The sequence below is a fragment of the Entelurus aequoreus genome, linkage group LG17 (genome assembly GCF_033978785.1).
Source record: "Entelurus aequoreus isolate RoL-2023_Sb linkage group LG17, RoL_Eaeq_v1.1, whole genome shotgun sequence".
Taxonomy (NCBI): Eukaryota; Metazoa; Chordata; class Actinopteri; order Syngnathiformes; family Syngnathidae; genus Entelurus; species Entelurus aequoreus.
In genome coordinates this window covers 3,210,017-3,234,351 of record NC_084747.1, presented here as the reverse complement: position 1 = coordinate 3,234,351, position 24,335 = coordinate 3,210,017, and the positions used below count along the sequence as shown (strand labels likewise).

The following is a 24,335-nucleotide window of genomic DNA, read 5'->3' as shown; positions in this document are numbered from 1 at the left end:
AGCCTTTTTTTTTTTCTTTATAGATATATGCATACTAGTTCTAGCTATTAGGCTGTTCTAGACCCGGCACTAGATGAAGCCAGTGTAGCACTAGTGGCACATGAACCACAGTTTGAGAATCCCTGGCATAGACAATTGTATAATGAGGTGACTCCTGATAGATTTATTACTCACAGCCGTGACTGCCATGTGGCCCTCAGTAAAAACCAGTTTTACTTCCATGTTTTAAGGGGCAAGTGCATCTTTAAAGAACAAAACAAAAGAGAGCTAGCTTGGCCTAATGATCAGGACTGTGGACTATTTCACAAACCAAACAAACACGAGCTTATCGCACATCCACTTCTGACCTCCCCAGTCTTGAATGCGGTGTTTGGAAGCGTGCCAAAATGTATTCACCGCCGTTCAAACGTGTTTGAAAAAAGCGTCTTCTGCGCTCCTTCTGGGCTGTCCAACATTCCAGAAGGAGTGACCCGAGGCCCGGCTGCAACACAACACAAAGAATGTGTCAGCCGGCATGAGAGCGGGTTATGTAACGGCGAGGGAGGCGGCCATGAATCAGCATTAGTGCGCGCTAAAGAGCAGGAGGCCGATGGGTGCGACTCCCAAAAAGTGAGCTCATGTTTTGGTCCGCGTCCCAGTCGACACTTTCTTATCTGCCATTGTTGTGTTTGCACTTCAAACTACTCAAAGATGAATCAATGCAACATGTGACGCCGTCAAGCTCTCACCTGGGTCTGCGGCGTCCATCTGCAGCTTTAAGAGGTCCTCCACGCTGCCGCACTTCATGGCAGAGTTGATGGACGAGAGCGTGCTGACCAGCTCGCTGTTGATGGACCCAAACTGGGACTGGGGCTGCCCGAAGGCCTCGGCCAGCTCGCTGTAGTTCTCGGCCAGCAGCATTTGTTGCTCCTGTAAGAGCTTCTGCACCCTCTCGATGTAATGGTCTAGCCTGGCGCCGCCCTGCGCTGGCCCGGCCTCAGCGGTCTCCTCCACGGTCTCCTTGCTGCATGCGACGGGTTTGAGGAGCAGGGAAGGACCGCATGCTATGTTGCGCGTTTTCAATCCGATCAAGAAGTTCTCGTGAACGCTGACAGGTCCCACTCCACATTCTTTGGTTTTAGTAGAGCTGGATTGACCGAGGAGCGATTCTACATCCGTGGCGGTTCCTACGGCCACTGAGCGCATCTTTGGGGCCGAGTGCACGTCCTTGACGAGTCCCTCGCCTGCAGCCACCGTCCTCGTTTCTGCGGCAGCGGTGTTGGTGTGCTTGTCACAGGTCGACAAGGCGGTGTCCGTGCAAGAGTCCGTCAGCTCGGCTGTTTTTGTGTTGGTGGACTTGCTGACAACTTCCGTCTCAGTGTTGGTAATCTGAGTTGCTAACTCGGGGGCAGCCATGACACAAGAGTCGACCTTGGTCACGAGGTCTGGGTCAGTTCCTTGCGACACCATCGTCCTGAAAGGACTGACGGCCACGTCCACAGAACAATCCCCGCAGCCGAACGATCGCGACGTCTTGATCAACTCAGTCATAGGTTTGCAGAAGGCTGAGCAGTCTAAAGACTCCACCGTGTTGATTCCCACCTGACAAACCTCGAAGTCCACGCCTACCTGACGCTGCAGTGCCTCCACCGAAAGTTGGTCTGGCAAGTTCTCAGGGCCGACACCAATGCTGTGCACACTCGGGTGACAGGACACTCCTACAGAGAAACTCTGAGGAGCTTCAGCAATAACGACGTGGTCACCGACCCCCTGGCTTTGCACTGAGACTTTGGCCTCCACGGAGACGTTGTACATCTCGGGCCTCACCATGAAGCCTTTATCCGCCTTTTTTTTGTTGGAACCGCCAGCTGCTTGGAGCTCCAGCTTTAGCTTTGTCATCTCCATCTGGTGAGTAGTTTCTTTCAGCTGCACCTCCAAGCGGTAGACCTTGTCTTTCAGCGCTTCGATGGTCTGCTGCTGGAGCTCGATCTCCTTCTCTGCCTCGCTGGACACGCCCAGCATGGCTTCGTTCACACCCACTAAAGCACTGCGGGTTTCCAGGCGTTCTGTCGCCACGCCCACGTCCCGATGGCAACGTTCTTTTAGCAACCGGACTTGACGGTTGTTCATGTTTTCATCAGTCACGACACCGACTGACTTTTGGAGGGCCTGGTTCTGATTGTCCGTCTGACTTTCAAAGCCATTATTGTCAAGAGTGGTCTTCTCCAGAGCTTGGACTTCCGCCGCCAGACGCCTAAACTCTTCAAGCTGCTGAGCATTCTGTTGCTGGACTTCAGGCTCAATGATTTGCAACACAGTTTCTTTCTGGATGGGACCTGGGTTCTCCATCTGGTCGGCACAGCCCACGCTGTAGGAGCGCTTGCGGAAACCACCAGGAACTTGATTTTTGGACTGAGCGGCCAATTGTCTTTTTTCCTCCTGGAGAACCGCTATCTTGACCTGTAAAATGGGAATGGTCTTCACCTGCTCCTCTAACTCTTTCAGCTTCTTGAGGGCAACTACCATCTGCTCCCGGATCTGTTGTAGGTGTAGCGGGCTGACATTAGTCACGGGTGTGGCCATGCCGGAGCTCATGGGACTGTGTCGGATGGAGCTACCCATGGATGGTGGGTAGTAAAGGTTGTACTCTCCATTGTTGATGTGGCCGTTGATGGGTAGAGGCTGAAGGGTGCTGGGGGAGATCTGACTTGGCGCCATGGACCCCGAGTATGAGGACAGCGAGCTGTTTGAGCCCGTTCCCCCAAAGCTGGCAAGACGACGGCGGGGCAGCGGAGGTTCGCTGTACGGCTGCATGAACAGACGCTCCTGTTCTAATCGAAGTCGGGTCTCCATCAGGGTCTTTTCTACATGGGGGTTGGGTCGCGGCGTCAACCTCGGTGAGGGCGGCGGGAGTAGCAGCTTGGGCTCCACGAGGCTGGAGTAGGATTGCTGTGGAGCCGTTTCAAACGCCGCCCTTTGGAGGATGGGCGTCAGCGGAGCGGATACCTGGGAGGGCTTGGCACTGAAGAAGACCGGCGACTGCTTGTCGTCGCTGTTTGAAGACGATAGCGAGTCGGTGGACGTCCATTCGGCCCGCACGCCGGCACTGCCGGTGCGGGTCCGTGGCGGCGGCGGCGCCGTTGCCGGCTTGCCCCCTTTGGGCTTCCTCTGGATGCTCAGCTTCTTAATGGTGTGGCCCCTCTCGATGTCATCGACGTATTTGAGGAAGTCCAGGTCTAGCTGGAAACCGTAGGGAGTCTCGACGGAGTACGGAGCCACAGAGTCCTTGTCGTTATCTGTGCTTGGACATCTTTGTCCTCGGCCTGCACAAACACAGCAAAACAAGTTGCTCGTATTAAACATTGCATGTCGACAAGCAATTAATTACGAAATGACAACTCCTTTGAGGGAACTGCAGTTCTTCTTAAACATCCGGCAACAAATTTGACGTGCACCAACGTGCCTCACGTCAACACGACTGGAAAGTGTGAGTGACAGCCACTACGGCAAGCTCTGCTTAGTCAGCTCAAAACTATGCGCAACACATAAAGAAAGACACGTTACAAATACATGTTGTTGTGCCAGATGATCAGAGATGAGCGCACAGAGTTTATGGTTTACAAACCTTGTCACACATCAGTAAAGTTCTTGTCAAGGTAGACTCAAATAATCCCAGGAAATCTTGAGAACTGTCTTTGCTGATGATTTATTCAAGCCACTGAGATTGATGGTCTCAAAGTCCAAACTCCACGCGCCGGGTCCCAGAAGTCCCATTAAGACACCCCCCACCCCCACCCCCCGGCTACACATACACCGGCTGGGCTAAAAGTGGCATCTTCTTGTTCCTGGTATGCCTGGAGCTTAAACACGGGCCGGACATAAACAGCCCGGCGCTTCCTCTGACAACTTTACCTCCCTGTGGCTTCTATTCCGGAACAGAACATTGTTGTTCACTCACCTCACTCCCGTCCAAGACTCTTAGCTTGTTCCCTTCCTGGCAGGCGACTGTACAAAGATCCCACTGTGCAGTTTCTTCTCACTCCTACCACTCAATCTTCTCTCCTCCGTACGGGGAGAAAAGGCCGCTATTGGTATGAACTCTGCTCAGCCCAGCACTGCACAGCTATTGGACAGCTGCCTCCTCCAATCCCGTGAGACTCTGAGCTGGGCGCTACCCCTTCCCGAATAAGAGAGCTGTTATTCAGCGGGCTGGGGGGGGCGGCGAACTCGCTGAAATAACAGACCCTTTTTTTTTTTTTTAAAGACAAACAGTAAAGCTACTGTGCATATTTGACGTTTTTACACGCCCCCAGACCGCAACATTAGGCACACCCGCATATAATATTCAATACACTTAATAATCCAACAGTGCATTTATGATTGCCACCCTTTGTTGTGGTGTTTGTAATATTTCCACTCACTTCTCTAGAACCAGACCCCCAGACGTTCAGTTTGGACATTGCTTTTTGTAAACCCTAATGTAGCTTCAATGCTAACGAGCTGTGTTGGTCCACGCCTGTCCAACACATGCACCAATTCCCGGTACCTAGAACCCAATACCAGTACTTTTGCACTTTTGTGTATGTTTGATAAATATTAACTGTTTTTATTAATGACATCTCATTTTTGATTATGATAAACTTCCGTCCAATTTCACTTGTTATATCCTATTTTGGTGGTTCGGGCATCTGGTCAGGATGCCACCCGAACGCCTCCCTAGGGAGGTGTTTCGGGCACGTCCGACCGGCAGGAGGCCACGGGGGAAGACCCAGGACACGTTGGGAAGACTAAGTCTCCCGGCTGATCTGGGAACGCCTCTGGACAAAGTGGCTGGGGAAAGGGAAGTCTGGGCTTCTCTGCTTAGGCTGTTGCCCCCGCGATCCCACCTCGGATAAGCGGAACAAGATGGATGATCTTATTTTACTATTATGTTTGAGTCAACAGGTTTGTTGGCGTTGAAAATTGCAACATTACTGAGAGGCAGTTTGACTGAGTCAGCTCTCAGTGCTGCTAGAGTGTTGGTGTTAGGGATACACAAATTTAATATCGCAGTTATTGTGACTAAAATGTGGAGTTATGTTGTTGAATGTGGTCAAAAAGTACACTGAAATAGTTAGAAAAGCCACTATTTTGCATAGTTTGTGTTTCTTATGCTTCACTGATAGTGTTTGTCGTGGAATTGTTATGTTTTTTTAACGACTAAACCTTTATTCACCATATTCAAATCTATTTATTTCCGGTGGGCGTTCCACAACTTGTGTTGTCCTACGCTTTTCTGCGGCCTTTGAACGCACCACAAAACCGCCTCCATCTGGCATTTCTCAGACGGATCACTCTGCGTCATGACAACACAGCTCATAGGCTGAATGTGCGCAATTGAACAGCTTAGTGGATCAGACAGTGGTGAGCTTATACAAGTTTCGATTGGTGTATGTCGTTTCTGAGATGGGGAAAGACGTTAATGTCTCTTGTTTTCATGTTAGCAGCTAAGCTAGCTGCAGCGAATCCCTGACTTTACCAAAGCACAGTTATCGATCCTGGTTTTTGCCATCATTTTAATTTAAACGGTAATACATACAGTCAGGATTCTACTGGGGTTATCATTAATACAGTTTATTGTTGCATCCCGAGTTAGACATGACGTCACACGGTACGTGTATTTGTATTGAACCGTTTCGGTGCGGGGGTTTCGTTTCGGTTCGGAGGTGTACCGAACGAGTTTCCACACGAACATATTAAGTAGCCGCCTCCGCTTCCTTCTGTCTCTGTCAGTCCTCTCCACAGCACCCAGCATTGCCCCACCCACACAACCACCTGATTGGTTACAAACAGAGCGGTAACAGCCAATCAGCAGTGCGTATTCAGAGCGCATGTAGTCAGTGCTTAGCAGGTAATCATCAGGCTGCGGACTCTCCCCAAATGATAATAAACACAGTCAACTACTAGTAACATCACTATGAGCCCGTTGACCTTCTAGAAATATAAACGGCAGCTCAGCTCGCTCGCAGGTGAAGGCTAATTCGCTTTTAGCGTAACATTAGCTCATTTTGCGGTGTGTGTGTGTGTTACGGACAGCAAAGCCATGTCTGTCTGTTATTTCACTTTACCTTTTTCTGTGTTGATTGAGCTGTGTTGAAGCAGCAAAAAAGGACATTATGTTAAATGAAGAGTTTCTGTCTCTGATAGTTGATATAATAATGTAAGTGCATCATTAAGCCTACATGAACTCCATGGTGTTCAGGGAAGAATAGTCTCTCCTATTGCTATTGTACTATTTTTCCAGCTATAGTTACATGAATCATTAGTAACGGAGCAGCCTAGTTTTGAATGGCAGGGTCCCTGCTATCACATGTTGATAAAAATATAACATTTACATAATAAAAATCAACTACAGGCTTCCCAAATGCTGTAATAAATTAAGTTTAATGTTGATTAACGTGGGCAGAATTATTATTATAGTGTTCCCAATGTTAAAAGGATAAAGCCATTGTTTACTAATTTGGTAAATAAATAACCAAAAAATGTACATTTTGTTGTTTTCTTACTGTACCGAAAATGAACCGAACCGTGACCTCTAAACCGAGGTACGTACCGAACCGGAATTTCTGTGTACCGTTACACCCCTACGTCACACACAAACCAGGTACCGAATCATGGCAGAGTTGTGTTTTACTTGAGTCGGTCGGTGCCAAAAAAAAATAAATAAAATAAAATAAAATAAAATAACTGTAATCGGTGGCCATTCCTATGCATCACACCCAACAAGGTAACTTCAAGGAGTGGTACAAGAGGCCGTTAGCAACACTAGAATAGCTATGAGAGCTAAAATGCTAACATTACACATTTTAACAGCATTATGCTCGGTTAGCATATTCGCTGAAGAGAATAATCAGACTTACAGCTCCCACATTCGTAGCCGACTGGACAGCTGGCACAGCTTCCAGGTGTTATTTTTAAGACGTGTAGCGAGTGGCGCGTTCAATAAAGTGGTGGACGTACACACGGGGCAGGCTCAACCGACAAAAGGGTGACTTCTGACCAGGTCGGTGATGTCATAAAAAGCCGCAAACTTCAAACGCGAGCGTCGGAGCGCCTCCTCTCTCCAAAGTGGAGCAACACAAGTGAGGGAGATGATAGCTGCTCCTCACCTTTGGTGCTTTTGGTGAGTCACCAGCTCTGGTGACTCACATTACTCGGACAACATCGTTACAAAGACACCTTGACATCATAGAGGGCCTCCGAGTCAATGAGGAAATCCTCCATTCGAAGCGAGTATAGAGATTGTGTCAGTCCCTTGGAAATGAAGAGAAGATGATTATATACAGTTGTTGTTTACACAATAAACTACACTTTCTTTGGAATTATGTCTATCATTCACAATAATTACATAAGACAAGAACATTTTTATTGTTTTATGCATTCTAACTCACAAATAAACACGAGACAAAATTTGCTGACAACGCAGCTGACAGGAGTGGCTCTATTACGCATATAAAGCACTCGAAAACAATCCAAAAGCCTCTATCAACATTTATATACACACTGTAAGTATATACAGTATTTAATGTAGTAACATTCATAATAACATGTAATGTATACATGATGTAAGTATATATGTAGTATCTAGTAACATTCATAATAACATGTAATATATACATGATGTAAGTATATATGTCATGTAGTAACATTCATAATAACATGTAATATATACATGATGTAAGTATATATGTAGTATCTAGTAACATTCATAATAACATGTCATATATACATGATGTAAGTATATATGTCATGTAGTAACATTCATAATAACATGTAATATATACATGATGTAAGTAGGGATGTCCGATAATGGCTTTTTGCCGATATCCGATATGCCGATATTGTCCAACTCTTTAATTACCGATACCGATATCAACCGATACCGATATCAACCGATATATACAGTCGAGGAATGAACACATTATTATGCCTAATTTGGACAACCAGGTATGGTGAAGATAAGGTAATTTAAAAAAAAAAAGAATCAAATAAAATAAGAAATAAATTAAAAACATTTTCTTGAATAAAAAAGAAAGTAAAACAATATAAAAACAGTTACATAGAAACTAGTAATAATGAACATTTGTAAAATTAAGTGTTAAAGGTTAGTACTATTAGTGGAGCAGCAGCACGCACAATCATGTGTGCTTACGGACTGTATCCCTTGCAGACTGTATTGATATATATTGATATATAATGTAGGAAGCAGAATATTAATAACAGAAAGAAACAACCCTTTTGTGTGAATGAGTGTAAATGGGGGAGGGAGGTTTTTTGGGTTGGTGCACTAATTGTAAGTGTATCTTGTGTTTTTTATGTGGATTTAATACAAAAAACAAAAAACAAAAACAAAAAAACCCCGATAATTTCCAATATTACATTTTAACACATTTATCGGCCGATAATATCGTCAGACCGATATTATCGGACATCTCTAGATGTAAGTATATATGTCATGTAGTAACATTCATAATAACATGTAATATATACATGATGTAAGTATATATGTAGTATCTAGTAACATTCATAATAACATGTAATATGTGGGAAACCCTGAACATTGATTGATTGATTGATTGATTGATTGATATTTAGTGTATTTGCTTTTGGTGTTTATTTTTATTTTTTAAACCATTTGCACTATGACTGTCAGCGAAGAAAATCCACGAGTCCTCCGCACCGTTTAATAAGCCGCAAGGATCAAAGTGTAGGAAAAAAGCAGCAGCTTATAGTTGGAAATTTACTGCACACATTGTTGTTTGGTTCCCTGTGGGAGACCAGACAACAATGTGTGCACGCTCCTTGCCAACACTGCACTGATGACTAGAGCCTCTGTGCCACACCAGCACCAGCAGACCAGGGTGACAGACCAGGGTGACAGACCATGGTGACAGGCGCCCTCCTGGTACCACCAAAACCCTGGAACAGCTGAGCGATGACCTCATGAGCAAAAGACAAGTGAGGGAGTGTTACAGTGCAGTAAAAAGCAGCTGCTACTTTTATTGCAACTAGAGATGTCCAATAATGGCTTTTTTGCCGATTGCGATATCAAGCGATACCGATATATACAGTCGTGGAATTAACACATTATTATGTGTGATGCCCCGCTGGATGCATTAAACAATGTAACAAGCTTTTCCAAAATAAATCAACTCCAGTTATGGAAAAAAAAGTGCCAACATGGCACTGCCATATTTATTATTGAAGTCACAAAGTGCATTATTTCTTTTAACATGCCTCAAAACAGCAGCTTGGAATTTGGGACATGCTCTTGTGGGCGGGGATAGTGGGGGGTGTATATTGTAGCGTCCCGGAAAAGTTAGTGCTGCAAGGGGTTCCGGGTATTTGTTGTGTTGTGTTTATGTTGTGTTACGGTGCGGATGTTCTCACGAAATGTGTTTGTCATTCAAAGTAATCTTGATTATGGAACCTATGAAATAGAAATGTATCGGATCGATACCTAAATTTAAATGGACACAAAAATGGAAATAAAACATCTATAAAATAGAAATGTATTGAATCGATACCTAAATTTAAAAAGACACACAAACAAGAAATAAAACTGTCTACAACTAACCGGAATCTAAAACTGAAGGAGGTGAGTAGCCTAACAGTTTGTATTTTGAGATTTTAGGTGTTTTCTTTGGCTTTTTTGTGACTACAGTCTTTAAAAGCAAAGTATTCTTGACTATAGAACCTATAAAACGAAATTTAGGTATCAATCCGATACATTTCTAAAGGACACACAAACGAGAAATAAAACGCCTATAAGAAAGAAATGTATCGTATCGATACCTAAATTTAAAAGTTCACTCAAAAACGAGAAATAAAACACCTATAAATAGAAATGTATCAGATCGATAACTAAACTTAAAAGGACACAAAAACGAGAAATAAATTTAAAATGACACACAAACGAGAAATAAAACTGTCTACAACTAACCGGAATCTAAAAGTGATTGAGGTGAGTAGCCTAACAGTGTGTATTTTGAGTTTTTAGGTGTTTTCTTCGGCTTTTTTTTGTGACTATAGTCCTTAAAAACAAGGTACTCTTGACTATAAAACCTATAAAATAAAAATGTATCAGATCGATACCTAAAATGACACACAAACGGAAATAAAACACTGTCTACAACTAACCGGAAACTAAAACTGAAGGAGGTGAGTAGCCTAACAGTTTGTATTTTGAGATTTTAGGTGTTTTCTTTGGCTTTTTTGTGACTATAGTCTTTAAAAGCAAAGTATTCTTGACTATAGAACCTATAAAACGAAATTTAGGTATGAATCCGATACATTTCTAAGGACACACAAACGAGAAATAAAACGCCTATAAGAAAGAAATGTATCGTATCGATACCTACATTTAAAAGTTCACACAAAAACGAGAAATAAAACACCTATAAATAGAAATGTATCAGATCGATAACTAAATTTAAAAGGACACAAAAACGAGAAATAAATTTAAAAGGACACACAAACAAGAAATAAAACTGTCTACAACTAACCGGAATCTAAAAGTGATTGAGGTGAGTAGCCTAACAGTTTGTATTTTGAGATTTTAGGTGTTTTCTTTGGCTTTTTTGTGACTATAGTCCTTAAAAGCAAGGTAATCTTGACTATAGAACCTATAAAATAGAAATGTATCGGATCGATACCTAAAATGACACAAACTGAAATAAAACTGTCTATGATTAACCGGAATCTAAAACTGAACGAGGTGAGTAGCCTAACAGTTTGTATTTTGAGATTTTAGGTGTTTTCTTTGGGTTTTTTGTGACTATAGTTCTTAAAAGCAAGGTAATCTTGACTATAGAACCTATAAAATAGAAATGTATCGGATCGATACCTAAATTTAAAAGGACACACAAACGAGAAATAAAACTGTCTACAACTAACCGGAATCTAAAAGTGATTGAGGTGAGTAGCCTAACACTTTGTATTTTGAGTTTTTAGGTGTTTTCTTCGGCTTTTTTTTGTGACTATAGTCCTTAAAAACAAGGTACTCTTGACTATAAAACCTATAAAATAAAAATGTATCAGATCGATACCTAAAATGACACACAAACGGAAATAAAAAACTGTCTACAACTAACCGGAATCTAAAACTGAAGGAGGTGAGTAGCCTAACACTTTGTATTTTGAGATTTTAGTTGTTTTCTTTGGCTTTTTTGTGACTATAGTCTTTAAAAGCAAAGTATTCTTGACTATAGAACCTATAAAACGAAATTTAGGTATGAATCCGATACATTTCTAAGGACACACAAACGAGAAATAAAACGCCTATAAGAAAGAAATGTATCGTATCGATACCTACATTTAAAAGTATCACACAAAAACGAGAAATAAAACACCTATAAATAGAAATGTATCAGATCGATACCTAAATTTAAAAGGACACAAAAACAAGAAATAAAACTGTCTACAACTAACCGGAATCTAAAAGTGATTGAGGTGAGTAGCCTAACAGTTTGTATTTTGAGTTTTTAGGTGTTTTCTTTGGCTTTTTTGTGACTATAGTCCTTAAAAGCAAGGTAATCTTGACTATAGAACCTATAAAATAGAAATGTATCGGAATCGATACCTAAAATGACACACAAACGGAAATAAAACACCGTCTACGACTAACCGGAATCTAAAACTGAACGAGTTGAGTAGCCTAACAGTTTGTATTTTGAGTTTTTAGGTGTTTTCTTTGGCCTTTTTGTGACTATAGTCTGTAAAAGCAAAGTAATCTTGACTATAGAACCTATAAAATAGAAATGTATCGAATCGATTGTGTGTTTGTCATTCTTGTTTGGTGTGGGTTCACAGTGTTGCGCCTATTTGTAACAGTGTTAAAGTTGTTTATACGGCCACCCTCAGTGTGGCCTGTATGGCTGTTGACCAAGAATACCTTGCATTCACTTGTGTGTGTGTAAAAGCCGCATATATTATGTGACTGGGCCGGCACGCTGTTTGTGTGGAGGAAAAGCGGAAGTGACGACAGCTTGTAGAGGTCCCTGAAGTTAGCGCCTTTAAGACACGCCCCCAATATTGTTGACCGGGTGGAAATCGGGAGAAATTCGGTAGAATGGTTGCCCCGGGAGATTGTCGGGAGGGGCACTGAAATTCGGGAGTCTCCTGGGAAAATCGGGAGGTTGAAACTGATACCGATCATTTCTGATATTACATTTTAAAGCATTTATCGGCATCGACGTCTCTAATTAGAATTATTTATTGGCAAAAAATATTTTTGGGACCAATTAGGTGAAGTTGCATAATTTCCCGCGGCACAGTGGTTGAAAAACACTGGACTAGACTGTGCTCGCACACGCGCATATGCACCTACACACTGTTCAGTGTTTCCCATAAACTGCCAAGATACCTGTGGCGGTGGGGGCGTGGCTATGGGCGTGGTCACCATGACAGAGTAATTTGCATAATTTACTACAATGATATGATTTTCTCTAAAAAGGCTCAAAAAATGTATACTTACTAATTAATAATAATAACAGTTTAGTTTTAAACGTCCATCCATCCATCCATCCATTTTACAATATAATTACAACACTTTATGTACATATTTATATACAGAATTGAACAATAAGTTATTCACTGAAATATATTTATTAATTGTGGTTCTTACAAAAAATATATCTTATAAAATATAAAAGCTAAAATGTCTCTTAAAGCTCTGCCCCTTTAATTAGTGCATACTAAATAATTTAACTTTAGCCTACTACTACAAGCATATTATTTACCAGCAACATAAAGTGAAACAGAGGCAGAGGTGTCCTGCCACAGTCAGTAACAAATAAACAGAAAACAGTAGTGGTCAAATACAAATAAGGCAACAAGAGAAGTATCCATAACTGCTGTTATTTCCTGGCTTGGTGTAAAAAGTTCCATACGTGTAATTATTGAGAAGAAGAAGAAAAAAGTCACAAGTGTGTGAAAGTCTCCCAGCCAGCCTTGCGACACGTCCGCTGTGCGCCCATAAAAGACAGGAAACCAAACAGGAAGTACATGCTGCACATTCCTGCCCTTTTCTAAGAGGACTGGCAACACACCGCAAGTTCTTGCTGCCAAACCCAACAACTGGACTCACAACTCAGATGATGCCAAACCCCCAAAAAATATCAGGAATTTGTCTCACACTTTTCTCATAAATGGTGATAAAGAAGATGTGTGGTGAATGTGGGAGAGAGACTAGATGTGTGCTTTATTTCCGAGGACCACAAGAGGTGAACGCCACTGATCAATAAAAGCTCAATTAAAGGCCTACTGAAATGAATTTTTTTTATTTAAACAGGGATAGCAGATCTATTCTATGTGTCATACTTGATCATTTCGCGATATTGCCATATTTTTGCTGAAAGGATTTAGTATAGAACGACGATAAAGATTGCAACTTTTGGTATCTGATAAAAAAAAGGCTTGCCCCTACCGGAAGTAGCGTGACGTAGTCAGTTGAACATATACGCAAAGTTCCCTATTGTTTACAATGATGGCCGCATGAAGTGAGAGAGATTCGGACCGAGAAAGCGACAATTTCCCCATTAATTTGAGCGAGGATGAAAGATTTGTGGATGAGGAAAGTGCAAGTGAAGGACTAGTGGGGAGTTGAAGCTATTCAGATAGGTAAGATGCTGTGAGAGTGACCTGATATTCAGCTGGGAATGACTACAACAGTAAATAAACACAAGACATATATATACTCTATTAGCCACAACACAACCAGGCTTATATTTAATATGACACAAATTAATCCTGCATAAAAACACCTACGTGTTTGTTATGCTAGCTCCTAGCTCCTCTGCTAGCTCCTAGCTCCATAGAACACGCCAATACAATTCAAACACCTGATCAACACACACAATCACTCAGCCCAAAAGACCGTTCACCTAACCCAAGGTTCATAAAGCTTATATATTTTAAAAAAGTTACGTACATATGCAAAAAAAAAGTTGCGCACATACGGTCAAGCGATCAAATGTTTAGAAGCCAAAGCTGCATACTCACAGAAGCACGTCTGCGTCTTTGTCATCCAAATCAAAGTAATCCTGGTAAGAGTCTGTGTTGTCCCAGTTCTCTACAGGCGTCTGTGTATCCAAGTCAAAAGTCCTCCTGGTTAGAGTCTCTGTTATCCGAGTTCTTCCATCTTGACTGCATCTTTCGGGAATGTAAACAAAGAAGCGCCGGCTGTGTACTGTTTTGCTGACTACGTTCGAAAAATACGTCCATTTCGCACCGACAACTTTCTTCTTTGCTTGCTCAGCTTCCTTCTCCATAATGCAATGAACATGATTGAAACAGATTCACCAACACAGATGTCCAGAATACTGTGGAATTATGAAATGAAAACAGAGCTTTTTCGTATTGGCTTCAATGTGGAAGGCATACCCGTGTTCCCCGGGCTACGTCACGCGCATACGTCATCCTCAGAGGCGTTTCGAACCGGAAGTTTAGCGGCAAATTTAAAATGTCACTTTATAAGTTAACCCGGCCGTATTGGCATGTGTTATAATGTTAAGATTTCATCATTGATATATAAACTATCAGACTGCGTGGTCGCTAGTAGTGGCTTTCAGTAGGCCTTTAACCCATTGTACTTGAACACACCACAACAGGTGACTCACCTTTCACAGATTTGGTAGTTGAGGTATTCTTGGAAGGTATTTTGGTGCCGTCAACGACAACATGTACATTTTTATTGTGAGGAGTAAAACTATTTATGACAGGTTGATGGTTCAACTTCATCTGCGTTCTTCAACGCTGAGACAACACAAGACACACAAACCAGAAATAAAACACAGATAAAATACAAATGTATCAAATAGATACCTAAATTTAAAAGGACAAACAAACAAGAAATAAAGCACCTACAAAATAGAAATGTATCGGATCGATACCTACATTTAAAAGGACACAAACAAGAAATAAAACACCTACAAAATAGAAATGTATCGGATCGATACCTACATTTAAAAGGACACACAAACAAGAAATAAAACACTTACAAAATAGAAATGTATCGGATCGACACCTAAATATAAAAGTACACAAAAACCGAAATAAAACACCTATAAAATAGAAATGTATCAGATCGATACCTAAATTTAAAAGGACACAAACGAGAAATAAAACACCTATAAAATAGAAATGTATCGAATAGATACCTAAATTTAAAACGACACAAAAACAAAAAATAAAACACCTACAAAATAGAAATGTATTGGATCAATACCTACATTTAAAAGGACACAAACAAGAAATAAAACACCTACAAAATAGAAATGTATCGGATCGATACCTACATTTAAAAGGACACACAAACAAGAAATAAAACACTTACAAAATAGAGATGTATCGGATTGATACCTAAATACAAAAGTACACAAAAACAGAAATAAAACACCTATAAAATAGAAATGTATCAAATCGATACCTAAATTTAAAAAGGACACACAAACGAGAAATAAAACACCAATAAAATAGAAATGTATCGAATCGATACCTAAATCTAAAAAGGACACACAAACGAGAAATAAAACACCTATAAAACCAATGCATTAGATCGATACCTAAATTTAAAAGGACACAAAAACAAGAAATAAAACACCTATAAAATAGGAATGTATCAGATCGATATCTAAATTCAAAAGTTCACACTAATAAGAAATAAAACATATATAAAATAGAAATGTATCGGATCGATACCTAAATTTAAAAGGACACACAAACAAGAAATAAAACACCTTCAAAATAGAAATGTATCGGATCGATACCTCCATTTAAAAAGACACACAAACAAGAAATAAAACTGTCTACAACTAACCGGAATCTAAAACTGAAGGAGGTGAGCAGCCTAACACTTTGTATTTGGAGTTTTTAGCTGTTTTCTTTGGCCTTTTTGTGACTACAGTCTTTGAAATCAAGGTAATCTTGACTATAGAACCTATAAAATAGAAATGTATTGCCTCATCTCCGACTAGTTAGCATAAACCCTCTCACTTGGTGACATTTGTATTCAATTAACTTAGTGGTTGTCAATCTGTTTCCAGCAAGCACCGCCTCAGCAAACAGAAGTAGCATGCAAGGTACATTACACCACTGAGGGGTAAACACAAGTTAGCATGCTAATGTACAACATTATAAATATAATTAGTTGTTTTTAATGTGGAATACTAACATATAGTATAGTGTATTATATCAACTACAATAAAGGTTTTTAGTTGTTTTTAATGTGGAATACTAACATATAGTATAGTGTATTACATCAACTACAATAAAGGTTTTTAGTTGTTTTTAATGTGGAATACTAACATATAGTATAGTGTATTACATCAACTACAATAAAGGTTCTTAGTGCAGTGTTGCCGTGTAAAGAATGAGACATAGTAAATAAAAGGTGCACCTCAGTGGAGGTGGAGAGCGTGCAAAGAAGCTGAAAGATGTCTGACATGCTGCACATTCCTGGAGGGATTGTGAAGACTCTCTCCTGGTAGTCCAGCCAGGAATGCCAGGATGTCTGCAGGTGTCTGCACCCCCACCCTTTTTCACACCCCCACCCTCTCTCACACCCCCACCCTCTCTCACACCCCCACCCTCTCTCACACCCCACCGTGCAAATCTTTCCAACGCGGACCAGCAGCCGGCCACAAAAACAAGGAAGAGGCGTCCCGACAACTTTTTCACTTCCCATACGATTAGGGGTGTAACGCTACACAAAAATGTCGGTTCGGTACATACCTCGGTTTAGAGGTCACGGTTCGGTTCATTTTCGGTACAGTAAAAAAAAAAAAAATATATATATATATTAGGGATGTCCGATGATGGCTTTTTGCCGATATCAGATATGCCGATATTGTCCAACTCTTTAATTACCGATACCGATATCAACCGATATATACAGTCGTGGAATTAACACATTATTATGCCTAATTTGGACAACCAGGTATGGTGAAGATAAGGTACTTTTAAAAAAATGAATCAAATAAAATAACTAAATTAAAAACATTTTCTTGAATAAAAAAGAAAGTAAAACAATATAAAAACAGTTACATAGAAACTAGTAATTAATGAAAATTTGTAAAATTAACTGTTAAAGGTTAGTACTATTAGTGGAGCAGCAGCACGCACAATCATGTGTGCTTACGGACTGTATCCCTTGCAGACTGTATTGATATATATTGATATATAATGTAGGAAGCAGAATATTAATAACAGAAAGAAACAACCCTTTTGTGTGAATGAGTGTAAATGGGGGAGGGAGGTTTTTTGGGTTGGTGCACTAATTGTAAGTGTATCTTGTGTTTTTTATGTGGATTTAATTTTAAAAAAAAACAACAAAAAAAAAAAACGATACTGATAATAAAAAAAACGATACCGATAATTTCCGATGTTACATTTTAACGCATTTATCGGCCGATAATATCGGCAGACCGATACTATCGGACATCTCTAATATGTATATATATATATATATATATATATATATATATATATATATATATATATATATATATATATATATATATATATATATATATATATATATATATATACATACACACATACATTTTTGGGTTATTTATTTACCAAATTTGTAAACAATGGCTTTATCCTTTTAACATTGGGAACACTAGAATAATTGTGGGCAAAAATAGAAATAGCTGTGTGTGTGATGGATGTGAGCCACCACTAGGCTGATGAGTGCAACAGCAGGCAGTCATGAATGCTAAGCATAACAATAAGAGGAGGCCACGGGGAAGACCCAGGACACGTTGGGAAGACTTTGTCTCCCGGCTGGCCTGGGAACGCCGAGCTGGACCAAGTGGCTGGGGAGAGGGAAGTCTGGGCTTCCCTGCTTAGGCTGCTGCCCCCGCGACCCCACCTCGGATAAGCGGAAGAAGATGGATCTCTGGAGTCGACATCAACCTCAAATCTACTCCTCATTTCAAAATGTTTTCGTTTTTTTTAATGTTGTCTTTTCGTTTGTTGACAAAATGTGGAGGCACACCACCAGCACAAAACATTCAAAAACTAAACTCAGTTGACAGTAAAAAGTCGTTGTTGGATATGACTTTAAAGCATAAGCAAGCATGCATCACTATAGCTCTTGTCTCAAAGTAGGTGTACTGTCACCACCTGTCACATCACACGATGACTTATTTGCTGTTTTCCTGTGTGTAGTGTTTTACTTCTTGTCCTGCGCTCCTATTTTGGTGGCTTTATTTCTCTTTTTGTGGTATTTTCCTGTAGCAGTTTCATGTCTTCCTTTGAGCGATATTTCCCACATCTTCTTTGTTTTTAGCAATCAAGAATATTTCAGTTGCTTTTATCCTTTTTTGCGGGGACATTGTTGATTGTCATGTCATGTTCGGATGTACTTTGTCTTTTCTCCACAGTAAGTCTTTGCTGTCGTCCAGCATTCTGTTATTTGTTGACTTTGTAGCCAGTTCAGTTTTAGTTTTGCTCCACATCGCCTTCCCTAAGCTTTAGTGAGGTGAAGTGAATTATATTTATATAGCGCTTTTCTCTAGTGACTCAAAGCGCTTTTACATAGTGAAAGCCAATATCTAAGTTTTTTTTTGTTTTTGTTTTTTGTGTTTTTTTTTTTGTGTTTTTTTTTTTTTTTTTTTTTTTTGTTGTTGTAGTGCTTGCTACCATTTTTCATCATTCCATACATAAACTGTCCTCTGAACCCCCTGTCAAAAGCTTCTTCTAGCTTATTTGGGGGACCCTTTCACTTACCAATACCTTTAAATGATATTCACTACTATTGCAGTTGTTGTATGGTATTGTGAATAAACTTGAAACTTGAACTAAGTTCCATTTAAAGCAGTGTGGGTGGCTCTGGGAGCAGGTGGGTAAAGTGTCTTGCCCAAGGACACAACGGCAGTGACTGGGATGGTGGAAGGGGGAATCGAACCTGGAACCCTCAAGTTGCTGGCACAGGCACTCTACCAACCAAGCGATGCCACCCCATAGCTGTTTTCCTGTGTGTAGTGTTTTACTTCTTGTCCTGCGCTCCTATTTTGGTGGCTTTATTTCTCTTTTTGTGGTATTTTCCTGTAGCAGTTTCATGTCTTCCTTTGAGACATATTTCCCGCATCGACTTTGTTTTTAGCAATCAAGAATATTTCAGTTGTTTTTATCCTTCTTTGCGGGGACATTGTTGATTGTCATGTCATGTTCGGATGTACATTGTCTTTTCTCCACAGTAAGTTTTTGCTGTCGTCCAGCATTCTGTTTTTGTTTACTTTGTAGCCAGTTCAGTTTTGCACAGCCTTCCCTAAGCTTCAATGCCTTTTCTTAGGGGCACTCACCTTTTGTTTATTTTTGGTTTAAGCATTAGACACCTTTTTACCTGCACCCTGCCTCCTGCTGTTTCCGACATCTACAAAGCAATTAGCTACCTGCTGCCACCTACTGATATGGAAGAGTATTACACAGTTATTCTGCCCATTATCTCACAGTGGTTGAAAAACACCGCTTTAGAATAGTCCAGATAAAAATAAGGAAACAAGTTGTCGGAAATAAGGAACATATGACAAAACTTGGGTTACCTGGGTCGTTGCCGTTCACGTGCACGGTGTGAGCCATGGCCGCTGCTGAGCGCGCTCAGTCCCACGTCAACAACAACAACACAGAGCGGGGTCGTGCAGAGGCCATGCATCAAGTCCACAACACCATGCAGCCTGCAGAAACACACAATCATGACATCATGACATGGATCCAGTGAGTAATCACTTCTTGTACATTCAGAGATACACAAGTAGTCATCACAAAATATAACAGAAATGTCACCCAAGGAAGAATATATTTCACACACACTGCAAAAAGGGAAATCTAGGTAAGATGAAATATCTCAACAAAAAAAAAAAAGATGAAATATGTCAAATAAGGGTGATATTTGCTTATTTTCTGTCTGATAAGATCATTCTTCTCACTAAGCAGATTTGATGTTGGAGTGTTTTACTTGTTTTAAGTGTTTTGCTCCTAAATGATGTCAGTAAGATATTACAGCTGAGATTTGATGAGCTATATTGAGTCAAACATGCTTGAAACTAGAATATCAACTGTTGCAAAGCTCTGTCATCAACACTCACAAGTACTTTTTTAAAGTCATCATTTCTTATTTCAAGCGTGAAATTTAAAAAAAATCGTGATTTTGACACAATTGTGTGTCATAATTAAAACAGATGACAGCCAAATGGACTTTGCTGTTTTATTTTCAATGAAACAATAGAAAAGACGTACTCATATAGTAGTACAGTTGGCACAGTACAGTAAACTGACACTTAATATTTAAACATGTCAAACAATTTTGAACAGAAATAGTTCATGCACATTCAGATAAATTCCTCAAAATTACAATAAAAAAAATGTTGGCCGAGGACCGGGCTGTATATATGCGCACTGATTGACTGAAAGAGCACGCACTTGGCGCGATGATGTCATGTTATCCATGGAAAAATGCATTTTAAAGGCCTACTGAAAGCCACTACTAGCGACCACGCAGTCTGATAGTTTATATATCAATGATGACATCTTAACATTGCAACACATGCCAATACGGCCGGGTTAACTTATAAAGTGACATTTTAAATTTCCCGCTAAACTTCCGCTTGAAAAACTCCTTTGGATATGACGTATGCGCGTGACGTCACCAGTTAAACGGAAGTATTCGGACACCATTGAATCCAATACAAAAAGCTCTGTTTTTATCTCATAATTCCACAGTATTCTGGACATCTGTGTTGGTGAATCTTTTGCAATTTGTTTAATGAACAATGAAGACTGCAAAGAAGAAAGTTGTAGGTGGGATCGGTGTATTAGCGGCTGGCTGTAGCAACACAACCAGGAGGACTTTGACTTGGATAGCAGACGCGCTATCCGACGCTAGCCGCCGACCGCACGGATGATCGGGTGAAGTCCTTCGTCGCTCCGTCGATCGCTGGAACGCAGGTGAGCACGGGTGTTGATGAGAATATGAGGGCTGGCTGGCGTAGGTGGATAGCTAATGTTTTTAGCATAGCTCTGTGAGGTCCCGTAGCTAAGTTAGCTTCAATGGCGTCGTTAGCAACAGCATTGTTAAGCTTCGCCAGCCTGGAAAGCATTAACAGTGTAGTTACATTTACATGGTTTAAATGGTATTGTTGATCTTCTATCTATCCTTCCAGTCAGGGGTTTATTTGTTTTGTTTCTATCTGCAGTTAAGCCCGATGCTATCACGTTAGCTCCGTAGCTAAAGTGCTTCGCCGATGTGTTGTCGTGGAGATAAAAGTCACTGTGAATGTCCATTTCGCGTTCTCGACTCTCATTTTCAAGAGGATATAGTATCCCAGGTGGTTTAAAATACAAATCCGTGATCCACAATAGAAAAAGGAGAAAGTGTGGAATCCAATGAGCCAGCTTGTACCTAAGTTACGGTCAGAGTGAAAAAAGATACGTCCCGCACTGCACTCTAGTCCTTCACTCTCACGTTCCTCATCCACGAATCTTTCATCCTGGCTCAAATTAATGGGGTAATCGTCGCTTTCTCAGTCCGAATCTCTCTCGCTCCATTGTAAACAACGGGGAATTGTGAGGAATACTAGCTCCTGTGACGTCACGCTACTTCCGGTACAGGTAAGGCTTTTTTTTATCAGCGAGCAAAAGTTGCGACCTTTATCGTTGATTTTCTCTACTAAATCCTTTCAGCAAAAATATGGCAATATCGCAAAATGATCAAGTATGACACATAGAATGGATCTGCTGTCCTCGTTTGAATAAAAAAAATTCATTTCAGTAGGCCTTTAAGCTATTTTTGCGTCCATTGAGGTTAGCTAATTTGACTTGTTTTGGAAAGTCTTGACAAGCCACATTTTCTTGTTCTATTGGCAGATCATTTTGCTTAGTTCAAGTAAAATACCCCTCATTTTTGTATTTTTTCTTCTTCTTTTTGAACACTGACTTTTTGCAGTGCAAGAAGTGTGACTAACACACAATATTTGTACTTTTGGAGTCCAACAAGTGTCAGTCAGCGTGACCTAAATAGTAGGACCTCCCGAAAAAGGGACAGCGTGGACACAAACACGGCCAGTGCACATATTTCATGCCGCCGCTCTCCCATGACGGCAGCCAGCGACCAAACCCACGAAAGACCAGCTCATGCAAACTTCAAGCGAAACCTGTTTGGACTGACCCGACACCTGCCAGCGGTCCTGCTCCATGGGTGCACACCTGGAGGAGGGAAAGGGGAAATCCTCAGAGGAACACGTCCTCAAAAAATGTAATGAAACTAATCAAACTAGCAGCTTCAGACCTCTGCACTTTAGGCACGTAGACGTCCAGCTATAATTAGAGCAATTACAGACCACAGCAACTTTCAAACTAGCTGCATATCAACTCTGATCTGGGGGAACTCGTCCCGGCCTAAATGTCAGCCGTGCACGTGCAGCTTACCTGTCAGCCTCATTGCCGACGTCCACCCTGCCCACAACACCCCCAAGCAGACACAACGCCAGTCCTCCGGTGCACGGAGGGTAAGGTTCAGCAAGCTAAGATTAGACGGCGTTGTCAAATGACAGCAGAGCCACGTGCCAACTAAAAGAGGAAAGAGGTCCTATAGGCCGCCCAGGGGGGTAGCGAGAGGCCCCCACTTGTAATACGCCAAGTGGAAGCACAGAGAAGGAGTGAAGTTATTACAAACCTCGTTTCCATATGAGTTGGGAAATGGTGTTAGATGTAAATATAAACGGAATACAATGATTTGCAAATCCTTTTCAAGCCATATTCAGTTGAATATGCTACAAAGACAACATATTTGATGTTCAAACTCAAACATTTTTTTTGTTGTGTGCAAATAATCATTAACTTTAGAATTTGATGGCAGCAACACGTGACAAAGAAGTTGGGAAAGGTGGCAATAAATACTGATAAAGTTGAGGAATGCTCATCAAACACTTATTTGGAACATCCCACAGGTGTGCAGGCTGATTGGGAACAGGTGGGTGCCATGATTGGGTGTAAAAGTAGATTCCATGAAATGCTCAGTCATTTACAAACAAGGATGGGGCGAGGGTCACCACTTTGTCAACAAATGCCTGAGCAAATTGCTGAACAGTTTAAGAAAAACCTTTCTCAAGCAGCTATTGCAAGGAATTCACCATCTACGCTCCGTAATATCATCAAAGGGTTCAGAGAATCCGGAGAAATCACTGCACGTAAGCAGCTAAGGCCGTGACCTTCCATCCCTCAGGCGGTACTGCATCAACAAGCCACATCAGCGTGTAAAGGATATCACCACATGGGCTCAGGAACACTTCAGAAACCCACTGTCAGTAACTACAGTTGGTCGCTACATCTGTAAGTGCATGTTAAAACTCTCCTATGCAAGGCGAAAACCGTTTATCAACAACACCCAGAAACGCCGTCGGCTTTGTAGTGCATTCAACTGAATATGGCTTGAAAAGGATTTTTAAATTAAGGCGGTCTGTCATAGCGTTTTAGCATTCAATCAGACATTAGTGAGGTTGTGTTTTAGTGTTCCTTAAAATCAGATAAATCAAAGACTTTTATGTTAACATACTGAACAGATGTTTATTGGGATAAGGTAAACATCTGTTCAGTATTTGAACATAAAAGTGTTTGATTGTGAGGCATTAAAAGCCACAAAATGCAACAGGGTCCACAGTGTTCCCCATAAACTGCCAAGATACCTGTGGCGGTGGGGGCGTGGCTATGGGCGTGGTCACCATGACATCATCGAATAATTTGCATAATTTACTACAATGATATGATTTTCTCTAAAAAGGCTCAAAAAATGCATACTTACTAATTAGTAATAACAGTTTTGTTTTAAACGTCCATCCATCCATTTTACAATATAATTACAACACTTTATGTACATATTTATATACAGATTTGAACAATAAGTTATTCACTGAAATATATTTATTAATTGTGGTTTTTACAAAAAATATATCTTATAAAATATAAAAGCTAAAATTAGGGATGTCCGATAATATCGGCCTGCCAATATTATCGGCCGATAAATGCGTTAAAATGTAATATCGGAAATTATCGGTATCTGGGTTTTTTTTTATCGGTATCGTTTTTTTTTGTTTTTTTTTTTAATTAAATCAACATAAAAAACACAAGATACACTTACAATTAATGCACCAACCCAAAAAACCTCCCTCCTCATTCGCACAAAAGGGTTGTTTCTTTCTGTTATTAATATTCTGCTTCCTACATTATATATCAATATATATCAATACAGTCTGCAAGGGATACAGTCCGTAAGCACACATGATTGTGCGTGCTGCTGCTCCACTAATAGTACTAAC

The 24,335-nt window shown here is 40.8% G+C and overlaps 1 protein-coding gene across 1 annotated transcript in view; it reads right to left on the bottom strand.

Moving 5' to 3' along the window:
- kank1a (KN motif and ankyrin repeat domains 1a) overlaps positions 1 to 24,335 on the bottom strand; it is a 453,264-nt gene that overhangs the window by 26,686 nt on the left and 402,243 nt on the right. The window contains exons 2-3 of the mRNA XM_062024419.1: positions 19,569 to 19,700; positions 729 to 3,302 (exon numbers count right to left, since the gene is read on the bottom strand). Of these exons, the coding sequence (XP_061880403.1) occupies positions 729 to 3,302; positions 19,569 to 19,605 (2,611 nt within the window). The 5' untranslated portion in view covers positions 19,606 to 19,700. The remainder of the gene's footprint in view (positions 1 to 728; positions 3,303 to 19,568; positions 19,701 to 24,335) is intronic.